The following is a 22393-nucleotide window of genomic DNA, read 5'->3' on the forward strand; positions in this document are numbered from 1 at the left end:
AATTCTAAAAGGCTAAAAAAAATTATCTTCGCTGAGTTGTTACAAAAACTGAGCCCCTGAAATGGTCAAGATTGACCTTATTATTAAGATTAAAACAAAAAATAAAGTTATGTAAATGTCCAGCATGTAGCAACATTTTGAAAGATAAAATTATCTTATCTGGGAACCTATTGGCGCATACAGGACCAAGCTAAAAAAAAAGAAAAAAAGAAAAGCACTCTGTTCATAAATGTAAACGTCAAATCTTCCTTCCTTTGATTCCTTGACGTTGAAGTTCTGTTCCACCCTTCTGTTTATAAGATGTGTCTGAACGTCGCCATTAGAGATACGTTGGAATGTTTTATATTCTGCTCAGTTCCATGACGGGCAGGATGCGTCGCTGCAGCCAAAGCCAAGCACCTTGGTCAAAACACATGTCTCGTATGATAACAGCGTCCAACATGGGAACGCAGCCACTGTGTTCCGCCGTCTGGGGTCGGAATGGCGATTTATACTGTATTTTGTGCACATGTTGGCTAAACTGTCAAGTCGATTGGTTGAATGAGTTGTAAGGCGGTTGATTTAAAATATGTGTTAATTTTTTATGTCTCTGTTTGTAATAAAGAGGAAAATCATTAGTCAGATTTTCCTGCCTTTTTTTTATCTGCATGTACATTTCTGCGTGCAGCATTGATGGCTGAAATATCGAGATTCACGTTCATAAAACTGCTACTAAATGTTGACGATGTCGAATAACATTTGCTCTTATCTACATGATAAACTGACGAAGAACAGTTGCAGCTACTAACAATAAAAAATCAATAAAGAATATATACGCGTCTGTTTTAGTAAAAATATTGTGTATCGGAAACGTGGAGTTGTCGATTTACCTACAAGTATTATGAAATATTTTCCACCATTATTCACGAGGTATCTTCAAGAGAGAGCGCATTACAAGCAGTGTCATGGAAACATACTTAAATACTATTTATTTCTCTAGCTGCATATCTATTAAAATACTTAACATATTAGGTTCTTGTGTAAGTTAAATACTAGAGAATAATTATAAAACTTTTTAAAATGGTATTCCCTTGTTTCTGCTCGCAGACGCAGACTTTGCACTGTTGGCAGACATGACTTCCGAATGTTGTCTGTTTGTTTAGCGTCTGCAAATGTTTGTGAAATATAAATGGTACAAAATTCATCAATTCCGACAGAAAACGGCGTTACACACTGTTCAGGACGATGTTAAATAACAAGAGGACTCGTCATGAATCTGGGATGCTAATATTTTTGAAGAAATAGATAGGTTATGTGCGATGTCATACTCTGTGTACATATGAAATTCAGGTTTTGATCCCATGAAATGGAAGAAGTACTAACGAAGTGGGTGGACAAACAAATTAGTTTATTGGAATGTGAGCTTGCATTCGAACGACAAAGGGGAGACGCCGATGTAGGGAGGAGCACCTGCCCAGATAAGCCAGTCATTAAAGTTCTGGATGTGGTGTCCGTTACTCCTAGTAAAGGGCACTATGTCATCGACTGTGAACTTAATGTATCGAGCCAAGAGAATTACCAATACTTCTCAACAGGTAATGAGCTAACATGTATCTCAGTTTGTACTGCTTGGATTAGGTACGTGTGTGTGCGCGATTTTTTTCAACTATTACGCTTAGCACTGGGTAAAAATATCACATTGCAACAGACAGCAGTTGCAAGAAATCATACACTCAGTCTTTAATTCGTACTTGTAATTTCGGAAGACCAATAACTTGTAGTTCAATACGAAATTGTCGATGGACTTGTATTGAATATGAACATTTACGCTACCCATCGTGAAAAGTTATGTAGAATAGCAATATATTTTTAACATTATTTTTGAAAAAAAACTAAGTATTTTCAGTGCCCAACGAGCAACTGTTTCCAGATGATTCAGTGAATGGTAACAGTTTTGATAAAAGACCCATATCTAAATGTTAACCCTTTAGCCCTATCAGTATTTCATCCTTTGGACCCTGACGCCGCCATAAAAAGCAAAGTTTATTTATTTGTTATGATCTTCTGTGATACAGAAAATAAGTTTAATTTTCACAGTCATTTGAATTAGAGAGAGTATGTAACTAGATGGATTTCTGTTTGGGCCCTTTATTGAATCAGTTGCCTGTCATCGTGATGTAAGTTGTATATAGCTCCCACAAATGACCAAAACAATGACAAATTGATCCATCCACTTGATCATGGCTCTATTTCCACTATTATTGTATATTTTTGGAAGTGATCTTTCAAAGTATTCAACTTGTAGGGAAAATATGTTTTAAGTTTTTAAAAACTTAAACATATACTTAACTTACACCCATCCACATGTGACTGACTATTGCACAAATCAATGTTGATTCATTATAAATCATTTGTTTTCTAGCAGTATCTTTCACTTGTAAAGGGGAGGAGGAGAGAGCTACATTCCAAAACAGCAGTTTCAGGGGGCACTGTGTTTTCTTGATGTCCCTTACGGATTAAGTGCTTGCTCAATATGTCTAGTGTATTAAAAATGGATTAAAATAAATAGCATGAAAATATATGTCCATTTGTTATTGGTATAGTTTGTTGTGCAGTCAACCACCACATATCAACAAATAAAGTGCTCCAGTGAGGTATGTAAGGGACCATCATCCTTGTCCAGTGCAGAAGGCTAACAGGTTGACATCCTGATAATGACATAGTTTTTGTCGGAATTTGGTGAAAAAAGTATCAATGAAGGCGAGGTGTTAGTCTAAAACTGTATGCTAATACCCTCAATTAATTTCTTAGGCTTTTCGCTGTTTCTAGTGGAATGAGGATGTAGACACTGCATCATCATTTGTCAAAATAGGATATAAAATGGTGGCCACAAGGATACTATTCAAGAGTTATTTGCTGAATGCTGCCATTGGATTTTATGTTCTTCGTTGCATTCTTTACAAGTCCATAGCAACACAACCATCCTTTAATCATTGGTGGAGACTTTAATCATCCAACAATGAACTGGGAAAATTACAGTTTTGTTAGTGGTGGGCATGATAAGACATCCTGTGAAATCTTATTCAGTGCCTTCTCTGAAAGCTTCCTAGAACAGATTAGGAATCCCACTCATGATGGAAATGTATTGGAGCTAATAGCAGCAAAAAGACTTAACCTCTTTGAGAACATCCACATCGAAACTGGTATCAGTGACCATGACACAGTTGTGGCAACAATGATTACCAAAGTACAAAGGACAACTAAAACAAGCAGAAAGATATATATGTTAAGTAAACGAGATAAAAAATCATAATGCCATATCTCAGTGAGGAACTTGGAACTTTCAGCACAGGTCAGGAGCATGTGGAGGAACTCTGGCTCCCATTTAAAAGAATAGTTAACCACTCAGTGGATAGATATGTACCCAGTAGGACAGTTCACAATGGGCAGGCACCTCTGTGGTACACAGTCACTGTAACATAACTTCTAAAGAAACAGAGATTACTGCATGATAGCTGTAAAACAAAGTGTAGGACTATAGGCCTAGATAGAGAGATGCTGAATGAAACTCGTTTGACTGTCAAGAGAGCAATGTGTGACACCTTCAATGACTACCGTAGCAGAATATTATCAAATGGCATTCCACAAAATTGAAATAAATTCTGGTCATATGTGAAGGCTGGTGGTGATACCAAAGGTAGTGTCCAGTCCCTGGTGAAAGAGACAGGAACTGTAATTGAGGGTAATAAAACAAAAGCTGAAACGTTTAATTCTAATTTCAGATGTCCCTTTACAAAGGAAAACCCAGGAGAATTGCTCCAACTTAATCCTTGTACCACTAAAAGGATGAATGAAGTAAGTATTAGAGTCATTGGTGTTGAGAAAGAGCTGAAATCGTTAAAAGCTGAACAAAATTCCAAGCCCCAATGGAATCCCCGTCAGATTCTATACTGAATTTGTAAGTGAATTATCCCCTCTTCTAACTATAATGTATCGTAGATCCCTTGAACAAAAAATGTGCCCAGTTCTTGAAAAAGGGCACAGGTAATGCCCGTCTACAAGAAGCGTAGTAGAAGTAAGCCACAAAACTACTGTCCAGTATCCTTGGGATCGATTTGTTGTTGAATCTTAGAACATATTCTCAACTCAAACATAATAAGATATCTGTAACGGAATGACCTCTTCTGTACTGACAGCATGGGTTTCGAAAACGTCAATCATGTGTATGGATTGAGGACTTTGGTGGGGAGAACACAGCATGTTATCTTGTATAGAGAGTCATTGTCAGATGTAGAAGTAACTTCGGATGTGCCCCATGGAAGTATGTTGGGACCCTTGTTGTTCATGTTTTTTGTATATTAATGGTCTTGCAGACGATATTAACAGTAAAATCAGGCCTTTTGCAGATGATGATGATGATGATGATGATGATGATATCTGTAATGAAGTACTATTTTAGAGAAGCTGCATAAATATTCAGTCAGATATTGATAAGATGACAACATGGCACAGAGATTAGCAACTTGCTCTAAATATTCAGGAATTTAAAACTATGCACTTCACAAGACAAAAATGTAGTGTCCCATGACCATAATGTCAGTGTGTCATTGTTGGAATCACTCAACTCATATAAATGCTGGTGTGTAACACTCTGTAGCAATATGAAATGGAATGAGCACATAGGTTCAGTCATGGGCAAAGTGGGTGGTAGATTCCAGTTTATTGGCAGAATACTGGGAAAGTGCAACCATTCTACAAAAGAGACTGCTTAAAGAATCACATGTGTGACCCATCCTAGAATATTTCTCAAGTGGGTGGGACCCATACCAGATAGGACTAACATTGGTTATTGAACTTATACAGAGAAGGGCAACACGAATGGTCACAGTTTGGTTTAATCCCTGGGAGAGTGTCACAGAGATACTGAAGGAACTGAAAAGGCAGACTCTTGAAGACAGACGTATACTATCCTGAGAAAGTCTATCGTGAGGATAAGATTAGAATAATTACTGCACATACAGAGGGATTCAAACAATCATTCTTCCCATGCTCCATACGTGAATGGAACAGGAAGAAATCCTAATAACTGGTACAATGGGATGTACCCTCTACCATGTACCTCATGGTGGTTTCCAGTGTATAGATATAGATGTAGATGCATAAGAACTTGTCAATCACCTACAGCTTGTTATACACACTCTACATTTTATAATAGGCTTTAGCTCCACTAGAACCTTACCAACAGCAGTAATAAGGATTTCCAGGCACTGATTCAGTGACTCATTGCCAAGCGAAGGATTGATTCTTGCTTGGAGTGATTTGTGGTAGGCCTATGCACATCACACACTGGCCAAAATCTTAAGATATGTTTAAAATTACACTACACTCAACAAACATAGTTTGTAAATGATTGTGAGTTTATCTTTCAATACATGTTGTCTGTCTATGACTGGACAAATATTTTAAAAAAACCTGAAACCTTATTAAAGTAGACCTAACTGTATTAATTATATGCACTGCTTTCAATGTCCAGTAGAAGATTAGTACAAATAAACTGAACAGAATGTTTTTCATTGATTTTTTTTTTTAATTTTAGGACTTCTAATGTCGCTAAAATGATTGTAGAATTGGACAGTTTTTCCAACAGAGAACACTTTTCATCTGTCATGAGTTTTAATTGAATATTCACCTAGCTGATGAGCTGCATATTGCCTTACCCTAATAAAACATACTAACTCACCCATACATTGTCTTTCTTTATCATAATTACAAGTGGTCACAGTTCCCCAAGACGCCTTATCTTCAGTTACAAAGAGCTCTGTGTGCATTTGCAGTTCAATCAACTTAGTGTTAGTAGACAAAAGGCAATACAAACATTTTCCAATGTGAGTTTTGAGCAACTTTTCAGTACCTTTTTACAGAGAGCAAGAGTGAAACAATACTTTGAGGAAATGTCTCTTAGTACTTAGAGGACACACGTTTTGTGTAGGTAGTGCTCCATTTTCTGAGGGGAAAGCTATTCCAATGATAATGAATAAAACTAGAATCTTGAATGTAGAGTGGGTTTTGGAAAAACACAAGTTAGAGGGTAGTTTTTCCATAACTGTGGGCTAAAATGGAGGAGGAGATCGAAGAAGACATAGTGCTATGCAAAAATGCTGTACGAATCAATCTGGTACTACAGTTATAGAGTGATGATACGTATTTGATATGTGATGAGAGGTAATGAGAACAACAGTGATGATTTAAGAAGGGGGAAATAAGCTGAAGATGTGAATTGAATTTGTGTTAGGTAGGGCATTGGACTGGGATAGTCCATGCAGCAATGTTAGCTATAGTGCTATGTTGGTGTAATGGCTAGCATTACTGCCTAGTAAGCATGTAGACCCTGGTTCAAGTCCTGGCCATGGCACAGATTTTTTATTCATTTCTTCAGCTTCCATCATTATTGAAGTAAACAGTGTGGGAAAGTCACATAGTCTGTTTTCTTGTATCCAAGTTAAGAGAGTACAGGAAGGACGGATGTGATCAAACAACCAAATATTGCCAACAGATTTTCCACAATCATTCATTAGAATTGAATCACCTGGAGCTTTCACTGTTTCTACCATGTTAAACTACATCACTGCAATTAAATGAAATGAACAATCATATGGCATTATTGGCCAGGATGCCCTGCTTTGTGTACTTCAGCCAACTAATGCAACTCTCTTTGACACCTCTGTGGCAACTTGCGTGTCAATGATGATGTGGAATGGTGAAGACAACATAAACACCCAGTCCGTGAGAGGTGAAAATCTCCTATCGGCTGGGAATTGAATGTGGGACATCAGGATTTAGAGGCAGCAATGCTAACCACTAGACTGCGAGCTGTGCACACAGTTGTAAAGACGGGACTAAGTTTTATTTAGTTGAGGTAGAAATTTTTAATCTTTGGATCTGATATAGGTAGGAGAGAGATTCCTGCCAACCCACTTTACTTTGTTGTTTCCATTTTAAACAACACTCATCCAAGATTATGTCGATGTCTTGTAATGTTTTTTTAAATGGTAATTGGAGAGCATCAAGAAGTATTGGAGGAACTGTTTCAGGGAAAGTCCATGATTAACTTTCAGTGTGATTTGAATGTGACTGCAACTGCTCAGGGTATGTTTTAAGACCTAGGTTTTGTGCCCAAAGCCAAGTCTGCCACTTTCATACAACTTGATGTCATCAGCTTATAAGTGCTGGTTGCAAGAAAGGAAGCACTTGTGAAATGTCATTGGTATAGAGTGAAAAAAGCTTTGGACCAAGGACGGAACCCCTGGTTCTGCAGAGAGCACATTTCCATGGTGACTGCTCTGATCCACAGATAACTCATTGATATCTAAAACTACGTGGCAGATTAAAACTGTGTGCCGGACCGAGACTCGAACTCGGGACCTTTGCCTTTCGTGGGCAAGTGCTCTACCACTGAGCTACCCAAGCACGACTCACACCCCGTTCTCACAGCTTTAATTGTGCCAGTACCTCGTCTCCTACATTCCAAACTTTACAGAAGCTCTTCTGCGAACCTTGCAGAACTAGCACTCCTGAAAGAAAGGATATTGCGGAGACATGGCTTAGCCACAGCCTGGGGGATGTTTCCAGAATGAGATTTTCACTCTGCAGCGGAGTGTGCACTGATATGAAACTTCCTGGCAGATTAAAACTGTGTGCCGGACCGAGACTCGAACTTGGGACCTTTGCTTTACGCGGGCAAGTGCTCTACCACTGAGCTACCCAGGCACGACTCATGCCCCGTTCTCACAGCTTTAATTCTGCCAGTACCTCGTCTCCTACCTTTATATCTGTTTTTGAGATAGCTGTTGATGATGATGATGATTAGTTTGTGGGGCGCTCAACTTCGCAGTCATCAGTGCCCATACAAAGTCCAAATTTTTACTCAGTCCAGTTTTTTTAACTGCCCAATCTAGCCACTGTCACGAATGATGATGATGATGATGATGATGATGATGAAATGATGAGGACAACACAAACATCTAGAGCCCGGGCAGAGAAAAATCTCCAACCTGGCCGGGAATCTAACCGGGGACCCCATGATCCAGTGGCAGCAACGCTAGCCACTAGACCACGAGCTACGGACGATAGCTGTTGAACCACAGTACTGCACTGTTAGATAAATTGTACAGTTTCATTTTAATGGTAGTGTATCAAAATCAACAGTATCAAAACTGCATTGAAGTTATGGACTTTTTTTTACATCTGTCCATGGCATGTTAGATCTCATCAGTCACTTTTATGAATGGTAGTTGCTGTGCTGTGGTGTTTTCGGAAGCCTGATTGATACTTATCAGGGATGTAAGTTTTAAGGAAATCCATCAGCTGTTCATGAGCATGCTGATTGGCCTGTAGTTGCCTGTTGTGTTTAAGTTATTACTGTAAGATGTTTATATATAAGGACTAGAATAATTGTATTAACAAGATCTGAATCATATCTACACTAATTCCATGTTTACCTACCAAAGAGATTCTCATGGTTGCTTTCCTTATTGAAAGTTTAGAAACAAGTTTTAAGAAAAACATGTATGTTGAGAGTGTGTTATCTAGTGGCTGATGATAATGTACAAAATTGTTGGCATATTGCCTGTTGGGTTCTGTCTCAGGGTCTTCAGGTGACATGTGACAATTTTCCTGATTTTGATAATAATTTGTTGCAGCTCGGGAGCTGACAGTTGTTGTGAAAGGATTGTTTAATTCATCTGCAGAGACTTGAAACTGAGCACAACGTTTTACCTTTCATGTGTCAAAACTGCACAGTTTCTTCCACAGTGTGGTAGGACTCAACAGGCTGCATTCCATGAAGTGGCCATGCTTGATTTTGGGGTTGAGCACATTGTCTTTTGCATTGTTCCACAGCTTCCTGTATATTTCATGTAGTTCCAATGTTGGATTTCACTTGAATCTCATATGTGCAGAATACTGTTTATTTACCTAGTGTAATTCTGTAGTCAGTCAAGGAGAAGGAATTGTCTTTATTTTGACAGAATGTTTCGAGGCATGTTTTATATACAATGTAGTAAGCGTGTGACAGACTTCCTACACTTTACCATCTAATTTCTGCTCATTGTTATATTCTGCCATAGATTACTACTATTGAAATCTTCTGGTGGTGAGATGCGTGTATTGTGAGAAACAAGAACTCTGGTGTTCTTCCATCATCTGCATCTGTTGTATTTAGTATGTTATGGTTTAGATCACAGTGTTGGGGATAAATATCTATAATTTGCTTAGCCACATTCAGTAACACCTCTTGCAACTTCCCAAAACATTTCTTGCCTATATCTTGAGAATTTTTAGTTTAATTTAAAAAAATAAATTTAAGATGTTCTAAGTCTTCCAACCTTAGGGTACTCATTTTTTTTTGCTGTTTGCATCATATGTATTTACTTGTATAAGCAGTAGCTATGAATGCTCATGTCTGTCTGTTGGAGGACATATTTCATCTGCTTGTTAGATATTGCTTTCTTTCTAATACTGATCTTCATCTTTTGAACTGGCACACTTAAGTAATTTCGACTTGTATGTCCCCAGGTGATATTGTTGGGTTTGTTGAAGGCCCAAAAACGATAGTGTTGTCTGGAATTATAGCAGATTTTACAGCTCCTCACATTTCAGTCAGTGTCAATAATGACCCATCAAACATAGTACTGCAGGAAGAAAAGAAATTTTCCATAATAAAATTAACAAGTGATGTTACCTTCAAACGCATGAAAAAGTAAGTATATTCAGGTGAGGAGCCCAATCTATTATCTTTTAGAACACCTTGAAAACCTATATACAGGAACACTAAATGTGGATGTTTGAAGAGGAGGAAATTGGTTGTGTAAAAATAAAATGAAACAGCATTGTTTTGCAGAGTTTTAGTGAGAATATAAGACTGCATGTGAAGAATACCGCATTTGCACTGGAGGGGTTTCACATTTATAAATTATTCAAAAATGTCTTTCACCTCCCTCTTGAGGCGCGCAGTTTGTGTTATTTTGATTGGTAACCCTGTTTCTCAACACTCCTTTGACCACAGGAAATTACTACAACTAATTTAAAAGTAAATTTACATTTCTTATTGGAGTTCAATAGTGTGTTCTGTGTCTCCAGTCACGAATGTGACAGTGCAGCTTGTGCACACTATTCAGCAGTCAGCTTGCATTGAAGGATCATTTTGCGATAGGACAATGTGAACATTGTCATTTTATGACAGGAAGAGTTGTCAGCCTGGGAAATAACATGCTGAATTGATGTGTACCACAATGGCATCGTTCCAACATTCATCTACTGTCATGAGACACAATACTTTGAGCTTTTGTATGTCCATCCTTTTAACAGGAGTTGGCAGTTGATGGTTGGAGTGCAGACACATTATCTGCGTATCCAGTAATGCTGGCAACTGATGTTTTATGCATGGGGATCATATCAACCTGTACCGCATCAAAAACAGCCTGAAGATGATGCACTGAAGTGTTGAAACTGGTAGCGACAAAATAAAATAAAATCATAGTGACGGCTGTAGGTGTTTTTATTTGTCACAACAAAACATTGATGATTTGACTGGTAATGATCATCCTTTGTCCTCAGCTTCAGCTAATGTCTGCTACCTATGAATTATAACTCATCAGTCCTGCAAGGTGAATGGAACAGAGTTGGATGCTACCATTTTGGAGGCATTTTGGAGAGCTGTGTTAACCCAGACATTTCTACAACTATCAATTTGAACTCAAGACATCCATTATAAACAATCGTACAAACCCATCTAGCATCATGCTGGGCAAAGAAAATGTGTAAGGAAACAACTAAAGTGAAACTGGGATCAGTGGTTTCAAATTTTCTTCATTGATGAGTGCAAGTTTTGTCTGTTATCTGATGATCATCTTAAAGGAGCTCAAGTACCCACGTTCACCTCAGGCATGCAGCTCGCAGACACAACAGGTAAGGTGTGCCTGTCATGGCTGTTAGCATGTCTGGATATTGGGCACTTCTCATTGCTATTTGGTGGGACATAAGGGCTGTGCAGCACCTAGACATGGTCCTCCAACATATTATATGTCCATCCATGCCTACAGTCAGCATCTGTCAAACTGATAATGCATGAGCACACTGCACTCACATCTTGAACACCCTCCTTCAGGAGGCACCATCATGGGACCAGTTAAAAGCTGCAATGCATATTCACAGGAGCCTGCCTCACACACTGGATGATCTCAGGATTGCTGCCATAAAAAAATGGGACAGGCTTGAGCATGAATGATTTATCCACTTTATGGACACATGCCAAGGAAGTCCCAAGCATGTCGCAGAGAATAGGGTGGAGCAACTTGGTGCTGAATGTTACCCAGCAGCAGATTTTGATTTTATAGCTTACTTTTCATTCCCTGTTCCTTTTTAATTTAAGTTCACACGTATTTTCAGGCATGTTGGTGGTGGAAAACAATTTTTATAACAACAAAAATAATCAGTTTTTGACAATATAACTGGATGGATAAAACAATCTACTCACCAAGTGGCTGCAGGAGAACACACAAATAAAAGAAAGTTTTACATATGCAAGCTTTCGGAGCCAGTGGCTCCTTCTTCAGCAGAAGGGCTGAAAGGTCTTACAGTTATACTAGAATATTTTGGGGAATAACATCCTTTCAAACTCAATGTAGTCCCAGGCTGTTTTTCACTATGTAATGATTTCCATGTTCACTCCACATAATTTACTGTCTACTTTTGACTTCAAATGATGACCATGTAGTGCAAAGTACGATGTATTTATGCCATTATATTAGCAGTAGTTGAAATTGAATTTCTGTGAAAAATTTATAACAGTACAAATCATAGTTTTTAAAATTTGAATGGCCAAAATGACTGACAGTTGTACTAATGGAAAATTAAAAAAAAACTAACAAGTTAGGAGACAGAATTTCTGATATTGACCTTCATGGGGCAAAATGTGTAATACTGTATATCATCATCCTTACTGTATGTGGGTCCCTCTCATCCTGAGATGTTGGTGACATGCCCATCCTTTTAATCTTCCGCAATTTGTCCCTCTCTCTCTCCACTCCCCAAGGGAGGCACTGTTAGTTCTGGAAGGTAGGAAGTGTATCACTTTTATACATATGTCACATTTTGACTCTTGAAGATAAGTACTGGCCAGAAATTCTGTCTTGTAATTTAAAAGTGAGTGATAACATTTTGTGAAGCAAATAAGATCAGTTTTCTAACCAAATTCTGAAAAAGAAACAAGTATTCACAGTAAAAACACCACGAAAATAAGAATGTCAAATTTCATGTTATTGGAACTTATTAAAATGAACTTCATGAGAAAAAGATGAGAAAGATGTGCACTTTATTTTACCACATTTATGATTGTTTACTAAGTATTGCTGTTGTAGTAAGTACAATAGACAAAAATATAACATTCCATTTATTATATAACCAAATCTTTTTTATTTACAGAGCTTCACTCTTTCAGTGACTTAAGTTTTTTTTTTTTTTTTTTTTAGTCTCATACAGTATTGATTGCCAAACTAGAGAGGATATAAAATATAGACTGGCAATGGCATGAGACGTTTTTCTGAAAATGAGAAACTTGTTAACATTGAATGTAAATTTAAGTGTTAGGAAGCCCTTTCTTAAGATACTTTACTGGACTGTATAGCCTTGTATGGAAGAGAAATGTGGACAAGGAACATACCAAGAGAATACAAGCTTTTGAAATGTGTTGCTACAGAAGAATGCTTAAGATTGAATGAGGAAGTATCGAATAGAAATGAGGAGAAAGAAATTTGTGGCATAACTTGACTAAAAGAAGGGATCAGTTGATATGACATATCCTGAGGGACCAGGGAATGACCAGTTTAGTATTTGAGGTAAAAACTGTAGAGGCATACTGAGAGTGAGTGCAGTAAGCAGGTTCAAATGTATGTAGGATGATGCGGTAGTTAACTGAAGATGAAGAGATTTGGACAGGATAGGGTAGCATGGAGAGCTGGGTTGTTCATGAGACCCAGAAAATATTAGATACAGGCTCCCAGGTAGATACTATTTTTCTTGACTTCCGGAAGGCGTTCGATACAGTTCCGCACTGTCGCCTGATAAACAATGTGAGAGCCTACGGAATATCAGACCAACTGTGTGGCTGGATTGAAGAGTTTTTAGCAAACAGAACACAGAGACGTCTACAGACATTAAAGTAACCTCTGGCGTGCCAAGGGGAGTGTTTTGGGACCATTGCTTTTCACAATATATATATAAATGACCTAGTAGATAGTGTCGGATGTTCCATGCAGCTTTTTGCAGATGATGCTGTGGTATACAGAGAAGTTGCAGCATTAGAAAATTGTAGCGAAATGCAGGAAGATCTGCAGCCGATAGGCACTTGGTGCAGGGAGTGGCAACTGACCCTTAACATAGACAAATGTAATGTATTGCGAATACATAGAAAGAAGGATCCTTTATTGTGTGATTATGTGATAGCGGAACAAACACTGGTAGCAGTTACTTCTGTAAAATATCTGGGAGTATGCGTGCGGAATGATCATATAAAATTAATTGTTGGTAAGGCGGGTACCAGGTTGAGATTCATTGGGAGAGTCCTTAGAAAATGTAGTCCATCAACAAAGGAGGTGGCTTACAAAACACTCGTTTGACCTATACTTGAGTATTGCTCATCAGTGTGGGATCCGTACCAGATCGGGTTGACGGAGGAGATAGAGAAGATCCAAAGAAGAGCGGCGCGTTTCGTCACAGGGTTATTTGGTTACCGTGATAGCGTTACGGAGATGTTTAACAAACTCAAGTGGCAGACTCTGCACGAGAGGCGCTCTGCATCGCGGTGTAGCTTGCTCGCCAGGTTTCGAGAGGGTGCGTTTCTGGATGAGGTATTGAATATATTGCTTCCCCCTACTTATACCTCCCGAGGAGATCACGAATGTAAAATTAGAGGGATTAGAGCACGCATGGAGGCTTTCAGACAGTCGTTCTTTCCGCGAACCATACGCGACTGGAACAGGAAAGGGAGGTAATGACAGTGGCACGTAAAGTGCCCTCCGCCACACACCATTGGGTGGCTTTCGGAGTATAAATGTAGATGTAGATGTAGATGCATCAAGCCAGTCTTCGGGCTGAAGACCATGACAGCATATAGGGGGTGATCAAAAAGTTTCTGCTTGAGGGTATTGCGGGCAGTGTATATGCAACGTAATGCTTGTTTGATGCAGGTATATAAGTACTGCCGTGTAGGTATTGGATTAGTGTGCATTTGTGTCTTTCCAGTACGTGTGCATTAAATGCAGAACTGTGAATTGTGGTGATGATATCACCAAATGCGCCCAAACGGGACCAATGTGCTGTTATTCTTTTCTTGGCTGCCAAAGGACAGACACTGGTAGTCATCCATTGGAGAATGTGTATGGGGCAGCATGTCTGTCAAAAACTACCGTTATGGAATGGAGTGCCAAGTTCCGTGGTGGTCGGAATTCAGCCCAAGATGCCAGTCGATCTGAGAGGCCAGCCTTGTCCATTACGGACAACAAGAAGTGGTAGACACCCAAGTACCCACCCTATGGTCCTGTATCTCATCATGTGATTATCACACTTTCACTCCCTTACAAGAGGCCTTGAAGGGTCGATGAGTCCTGTCAGATGAGTATGTTTAGCAGGCAGTTATGTATTTCTTCTTGGAGCAGGACACTATGTTTTACCAAATGGGTATCTTGAACCTGGTGCATCAGTTGGATGATTTCCTCTGTGCTCATGATGATTTTACTTGATAAGCATACTGATTCTGGACTGTACAGCCTTTGAACAGAAACTTTTTGATTGCTCTTATAGTACAATGTTGTAGAAGAATAGAGAACTTTGCTTTGTGTAAGCCTAGTTGCATTCCATTAACTAGTAGCTCTACAGTCTAAGAAATTTGTATTGTTTTTTGTTATTTTAGAAAAGTTGTGAGATTAATTAACGTGTTTGACAAAATATTTCAGTGCTCTCCAGTATTTAAAATCACCTTCTGGATCTCCAGGAGATGCATTGATTCCATTATTGTTTGGTAATGCTCAACCTGTAGAGATACCTGTGCCACCATCTCTCCTGAAGGATGGTGAGATTGATTTTATCAGTGGTAAGCTTTTATATAAATTATACATTACTTTGCCATATTCTTTATAAAATACTGTAAATAACAATGAACACTAAACTAAAATCAAGTTAAAGTATGTTTAACAAATGCTTTGTTTACTCTATTTTTTGTGTGCATTTTAGAGGAAATATTACTAATAAATGTTAAGACTGCAAAAGATGAAGCTGTTGAGAACAGGAGGGGAGAGAGCCCTTAATTATAGCTTAGGGAGTATTAGGGTTACCAAGCAGGATATATCCAATGTCCATTCCAGATGTTCATCCCATGCAGCTGTTAGTAATTGTAATGTATGTTGATGGAGCACTTTGTGCTAAACAGACTCATAAAACCACACTGCAAACAGTGTGATGGGTCAAAGTTTGTTACCATTTCAGCTACGTATGTGACAGATGCCATGGAGACTGCCTGTCAGATAATGTTGATTGGTGACTTGAGCCTGTGCTGGCACGTGGTCAGGATACAAACTGTTCACCTTGATTCCAGGTTCTGAGATTCAGAAGTTCTCATCCCTGGACTGAGACTACTCCTAGCATAGCTCAGCTGAGGTATTGCATGGGTCGTGTATCTTGTCAAACCCTTGAGGCCCTGGCAAGCTAGTGTATCATGGGTATGATCGCCAGAGGCCATACTGCCATGTGAGAGCTCATAGGATGTTGGTTTCTGGCCCAGATGAAAGAATATTGGCAGTAGTAGACTCCAGGAACTCGAGCAATAGCGTCAATGAGTATGTTCTGCAAGAAAAACAAAGCAGTAAAAAAGATTTAGATGTAGGCTTACTTGGAAACAAGAAAATCATAGAAATATCACAGATGAAACCTCGTGACAGATTAAAACTGTGTGCTGGACTGGACGTGAACTTTGGAACTGTGCCTTTCATGGCAAGTAATCTACTGACCGAGCTATCCAAGCACAACTCAAACTCAGCACAAGGAGTACAATCTCTAAAAACCCTTGAGAATTATCTGCATTACTAGGATATTACATGTGCAATAGGCACCTGAAGTCACGGGGTGGGAGACTACAATAAGAAATATCAGAATATTGTAGCAGTAAGTATAGTTACTTCACTGTTCAGTGTCATATTTGACAGACTAATAGCTATTGCATGGTGGCAGTATTTGGATCGATTTCCACTTTAGCAATTATTGTTGTTTTCCCGTGTTAATTTGTTTAATTTATAGAAAAAATGAAATTTTCGCAACAAATAGTTAATGGTTTGCAATAATATTTTTTTTACCCTCAAAATGGCATCACATGTGGTTTCTTTACCACTTAATATGTTATCCAAAGGGCAGCTCAGTAATTTCATTGACCATCTGCATCCTGTGAGGTATCATCATTAGAGGTGTGAAGCGTCCACATTTACTGAGAAGTTTTAGTAGTATATGGAAACAAGTTGGATGTAGTGGTCCATACAATACCAACACAAATGATGAGATGACTTGCTTAGTTTCATGTGTAAAGGTCTGAAGATGGTGCCAGTGAGGCATCAAATCTGGTTAGCTAATTAAAGTTATGAAATAAAATTACAGCTGTTGGTATCTATATTGTTCAAGTTACTAGAAGAGGGTCATTGCCAGAAAATGGATGTAAAGTAGCACTTTCTGTGGCCAGCTTCACTGAACTGCATGATCTCTCTCTTCCCCTTAACACTTTTACGAGGGTTACATTTTGAGGGCTCTGCAATTAGTGTATTAAAGTGTTTCAAAATTGGTGAGCTGTTGAGTGTAGCCTGCCATGGGCAGAATTCAGTGAATCATAAGAAAACCTCAGTGTTCATGCTGCTGCTAATGTGTAGACTAAATAATCAGCTTTTGATAATATTTGCCCTTGTGGTAGACCATGGTGGAAGCAATTTATTATTACACCAGTGTTATTGTAATTTTTGCTGTAGCTGTAGCCATCCCATATAAGTGGACAAATAGTACATGTTGCTACCAGTTTTATCATACTTGTCTTGACAAGTGGCCCTTGATTTAAAGTATAGAAAGTGTCACATCTGCTGGAGAAAATTAACTTCACATCATCTGGATATTTAGTATGTCTCTCTTTCAGCAGTTTGCAGAAAAGCCATAATGTCATCATGTACTAGGTCTAGAATACATGAGGATTATTTTTGATTGCTATTTGAAGTAATAAATCCTCTTCTGCATTTTCTCAATGTAAGTCTTTAAAATGACATGCTGCATTTTAGTCTGGGCAATGCTGTACTGTATTTGACCATTGCTATGATTTTCTGCTGCTACCTTTTTTGCTGTCAAAGGTGTGGTGGACAATTTGCAAGTCACGATTATAATTATAGGAAGGGTAATGACTATGAATTATTGCTTTGAGTGTCATAGATTTTGAGAAAGCTTTTCCTTTGGTTTCAATGAAATCTGTACTAACAGCCATTGAGAAATAAGGCAATAAACCAGTCTGTTTTATTCTGAAGAATATATCTGCAAACTCTACAGCTTCAATTATACTGCATCAGGATAGTGTGAAAAACTCAGAATTCAAAGAGGAGCTGGTAAGGAGATATTTCAAGATAACATGTTTTTCAGGGAATAAGTCGTGTTATTGAGGAAGGTGATTGGGACGAACAGGATTTACATATCCATCCACATATACGTTTTTCTTTGCCTCCTTAATTTGACTAAGGAAAATACTGGGATGTGTGCTTTGAAAATGATGAGGATGATTTCCTACCTCATCTTTGACATATCCGAGTTGTTCCATGACATTGCCATTTATGGAACATTAAAACACTCAGAATTCCTCCTTCTTTCCATCCACATCAGCAGTGTTCATTATGGTGGCATGTGAATGAGCTGCACATTAGTGAGTCTGTCTTATCACCATGTACAGTGTGCCTGACCTTTTACATTGTGAGTTCACCATAGCCTTTGACTTCTGGCTACGAGTTCATAAGTTCTGAAAGAATCAAAGAAGAAATTTCTCATCATACTTACAATGGCCAGTGCTCATTTAAGATACACCTTTTGAGTCTGTCATTATTCTTGTGGTGACTTCAGCTTCACTTGTGGTGATTAAAACTTCATTATCTGTATTTAATAGTGTGTATAGAACTCTAACTTCTCACATATCCATAGCTTTATGTGGTAATAATTTATGTTGGTCATAAACAGGGATCATTGTAATGCAAAATGGACAGTTACTAGCATTCTCTGTTATTTGAAGTTTTTTATCTGCATAAAATACCCAACACTGTAACACTAGTGACATAATATCTAACGTTGTGAGCTATATTTATATCACTTTACAGGTAACCTTCATGCAAGTCAGAAGGAAGCTATTGCGTACAGTCTGAAACAGAAGCATATTGCAATAATCCAGGGACCTCCTGGTACAGGAAAAACTACAACTCTTGTGGAAATAATTCTTCAGCTTGTGAAAGCCAAACAAAAGGTAATAAATTTCATGTATATAAATTAAATTTGAGATTGGTATTATATTTAAAGAAGTTAATTGTGTAGGTTATAAGAAGGTAGGATAAACTTTTATCAAATTTTCATTAGGAGCCCATTATGGTAGTACAATTTGGAAGGAAAAAAATGCATGCATGCCGCTTGTTATTGTTGTTAATCCGTTTGAATTTTAACTTCATTTTGTTTGTTTGTTTGTGTGTGTGTTGTAACAACATTTCTGCCCATAGGTGATAGTGACAGCGCCATCAAACATTGCAGTGGACAATGTTCTAGAACGCTTGGTACGAGCAAAATGTCGTGCCATTCGACTTGGACATCCTGCCCGTATGCCAGAAACATTTCAGCAATATTCATTGGATTCCGTTATTGCAAGTAGTGATAATGCTCAGATATTATCAGAAATCAGGTCAGAAATTCGTGAAGTTTCTCGAAAGCTGCGTAGGAGCTCAGAAGAGACTAGGGATAGTGTTACCAGACGAGTGAAAGAGCTGAGAAATGAAATAAAAAGAAGAGAACTAAAAACTCAGAAGGATGTATTGTTTAAGGCAGAAGTTGTCTTGTGTACATTAACTACAGCAAATTATGATGGACCGTTAAAACTCCTTCCTCCCGACCATTTTGATGTTTTGGTCATTGATGAATGCTCGCAGGTAACCATACAGCTTGTATTTGTTATTCATAAGTGATTAATGCAAAATAATGACACAAAAAAATGTGGTCCAGAAGAGGAGCTTATAGTAACAAGCTACTCAAAACAAATTGATATAAGTTGGACACTGAGAAATTTTGAAAAGAAGGGTCATTCTTTGTTGTCTAATCTTCAGTAATTTTCAATAACTCATTTATCCCATCAAAGGCATTCTTTAATGAAGAGCTTTGTTAGAGATATATGCAATTTTATCATGGAGTTTGTTTTTATGTCAATTTCACCATAGTTGTTACTGCTTCCCAGCTAGTAACAAGATGCTCCTCTTCTTTCTCAAACATCCTTATAATCATTTATGGTGTTTCAGTCCAGTGTAAACTCTTGATACAAATAAATAAAGAAAAACATTTATTGATCACATACTGTTATATGTCTCCTGAGTGGAGGATGCTCAGAGTGAAAGCACATTGGTTGCTGCGGCAAGACCCACATCCTTCTCTCAGAGCAGATGGCTTATAACTTATAAAAGAAATGAACATGTAATGGATTAATTTGTTGCGAAGTAAGAAAAAGTTAAGGAGAGTTGTTAGATGAGCCAGGAACAGCCTCTTCACTAATTTTTGTAAATAGTACTAACACTCATTAAGCACAATAACGCACACAGATCTACATTATATTCACACGATGCTGTCACATAACTAAGGTTGGCAATAGAGGTAAACATTTTGGAGTGGCATGTTGTCAGCCAATTTCCATTGATCACAGAGGGGACAGGTAAAAAGTGAGAGACCAGTATCAGTAAAGTGAAAGTGTAATTGTATTCATTGCTTTCTCTTTTCTCTTGTTCAAAGTATGTTTTTTGTTTTTGCTGTTTTTACAGATCTTAATCATTTCATTGCTTAAATTCAAATCAAGATTCTTTGCATGAGTTATAAAAGAATGTTTGCAGAGTATTTTATTTTCATGCAGGTAGGACTGATTTTAGATGAAGCACTGTGTAATGTTTTGCAACTGACACCAGCACTTTGTGTTTGGAATTGCGAATAAGATACTGATCTGCTAGCAGACCCAATACACAGACAACATGCTATCCCTTTTGTGACTGGATGTGTTTGTATATGATGACATGTGCAGATGAAAATCTGTGTGTTCTGCTTATCTGTTTTGAAACTTCATTAACTTTAAGGGAATGGAGGCTGCCTGTTGGATTGCATTACCCAGAGCAAGCAAAGTAATAATGGCAGGTGACCATATGCAGCTGCCACCTACAGTTCTAAATCCAGAGAGTACAAATGTATTGTCAGTTAGCCTCATGGAGCGGGCAGTAAAGAAATGGCCTTATCACATGCTAACGCACCAGTTCCGTATGAATGAGACAATTATGAAATGGGTATCGGAGAAAATTTATGATGGTCAGCTCACAGCTGATGCATCTGTAGCTAAACATCTTATGAAAGACTTACCTTGTGTCACAGAAAATGATGAAACAGGTAAATATTTATTGAATAACAGGATGTAAATGCTTCCATTTTGCACTTTTTAAATGATTTTGACTTTATACATTTCTGTTTGAAATACTCTGTACTCTGTAGAGAAACTTCCATATTCAAAATCAATGAAAAGAACAGTGAAATATTTCAAGTAAAAAAGAGAGAGAGAGAGAGAGAGAGAGAGAGGGAGAGAGTATGATAGTTGCTGAAATGTCTGGGTATATCTTCTTTCTTCAGAAAATTCTTGTAATTGCAGAAAACATATACATCTCTTTCATATGTTTTTGCTATCCCAAAATATTACAGGTATTTAACTGTCAGTATTTTACAATATTTTCATATGTAAAGAAAGCTTCAGATATGAAGTTTTTATTGCCTTTATCACACGTAGGTACACTTGATTACTAGTTTTGGTAGGACTAAGTTGCCATCTTCAGATCCTCAGTGAATGGGTTATGAAATCATGCTGTGCAATAAACTGCATGTATAGCCAGCATTTAACATGGACATATGTGGCACTTTGTGATGGGATACACCTGTGTGACCCTATGTTGCCATGAGGATGCAGTTGTATTTTTCAATGTTTTACTTTCTTTTCATTAGGAGCCCATTATGGTAGTACAAAAACAGACATACAGTTTATTTCACAGCATGTTTTCATATCCTGTGATCTGAGGATCTGAAGAGGGCAGCTTAGCCCTACTGAAAATAGTAATCCACAGTACCTACATGTGATCAGTGCAATAAAAATTTCATATTTGAAGCTTTCTTTACATTGAATTCACGGTCACTCTCCAGCTGACAATGCCAGATATTTATAATTTTCATTATGAGCTCATAACTTATCTTTGCTGATTCTTAATTCCATTTAAAGGTGGCACAGTGTAAGACCTTTTCAAAGAAATCCTAACTTAAGTCAATACAAATTAAATTTTGCAGCTGTGAGCACAGGTTAGTACAACAAATGTTTTATAAATAAGGAGGAAGTCAGTTTGCGGGAAAGTAATGGATATGACTGCATGTCTTACATTGTATATCAAGGATAAAAGGTCCTGCAGACGAACATATTGTAAATTGTTTACTTGTGATAGGTGTTGTGGAAATATTATTGTCTGGATATTTTGTACATTAATTTATACTCTTGGCATAATTCACTGTATTTTGTCCACTTCTTTTGTGTTAATAAACTCCCAGTAACTTTCTCCTCTCGTGGGCAGGCACTCCAATGCTATTCATTGACACAGCAGGCATGGACTATGAAGAATCTGTTGATGATGAGGGATCGTATTCGAACGAGGAAGAGGCCAATATTGTTGCTGCTTTGGTGCACCGCCTTTTAGAGGCAAATGTTCCAAATGAAGGAATCGCTGTCATAACACCCTATAGCAATCAGGTAAACTTTGAACTTACTGTTTATACTGCTTTTGAGTGGATCATGACTATTAGACACCCACTTCTGCCTCCATTGAGGAAGAAGGCATACCGGACTTGTGTTTGGCTGGATTGGGTCAAATCCTCGTGCAGCCATTCAGATTTAGTGCATCTTGAATCTACACAACTCATGTCATGTAGTTACTTGCAATACAAGTTTGAACAGTAGCAGTGAAATATAATTTGTAGAGGAGGATTGCAATTAAGATTGTTGACTGATTAACATTCTAAGTACTGAACTTAGACTAAATAA

At 38.0% G+C, this 22393-nt stretch overlaps 1 protein-coding gene across 1 annotated transcript in view; it reads left to right on the plus strand.

The window, feature by feature from the left end:
- The first annotated feature begins 1113 nt into the window (after window positions 1–1113).
- The window catches only part of LOC124613108 (DNA-binding protein SMUBP-2-like), a 57967-nt gene continuing 36687 nt past the window's right edge, over window positions 1114–22393 (plus strand). Inside the window, exons 1-7 of the mRNA XM_047141713.1 lie at window positions 1114–1574; window positions 9553–9736; window positions 14988–15124; window positions 18411–18553; window positions 18801–19223; window positions 20406–20709; window positions 21927–22102. Coding sequence (XP_046997669.1) covers window positions 1346–1574; window positions 9553–9736; window positions 14988–15124; window positions 18411–18553; window positions 18801–19223; window positions 20406–20709; window positions 21927–22102 — 1596 coding nt within the window. The 5' untranslated portion in view covers window positions 1114–1345. The remainder of the gene's footprint in view (window positions 1575–9552; window positions 9737–14987; window positions 15125–18410; window positions 18554–18800; window positions 19224–20405; window positions 20710–21926; window positions 22103–22393) is intronic.

Source organism: Schistocerca americana, chromosome 4, assembly GCF_021461395.2.
Source record: "Schistocerca americana isolate TAMUIC-IGC-003095 chromosome 4, iqSchAmer2.1, whole genome shotgun sequence".
NCBI lineage: Eukaryota > Metazoa > Arthropoda > Insecta > Orthoptera > Acrididae > Schistocerca > Schistocerca americana.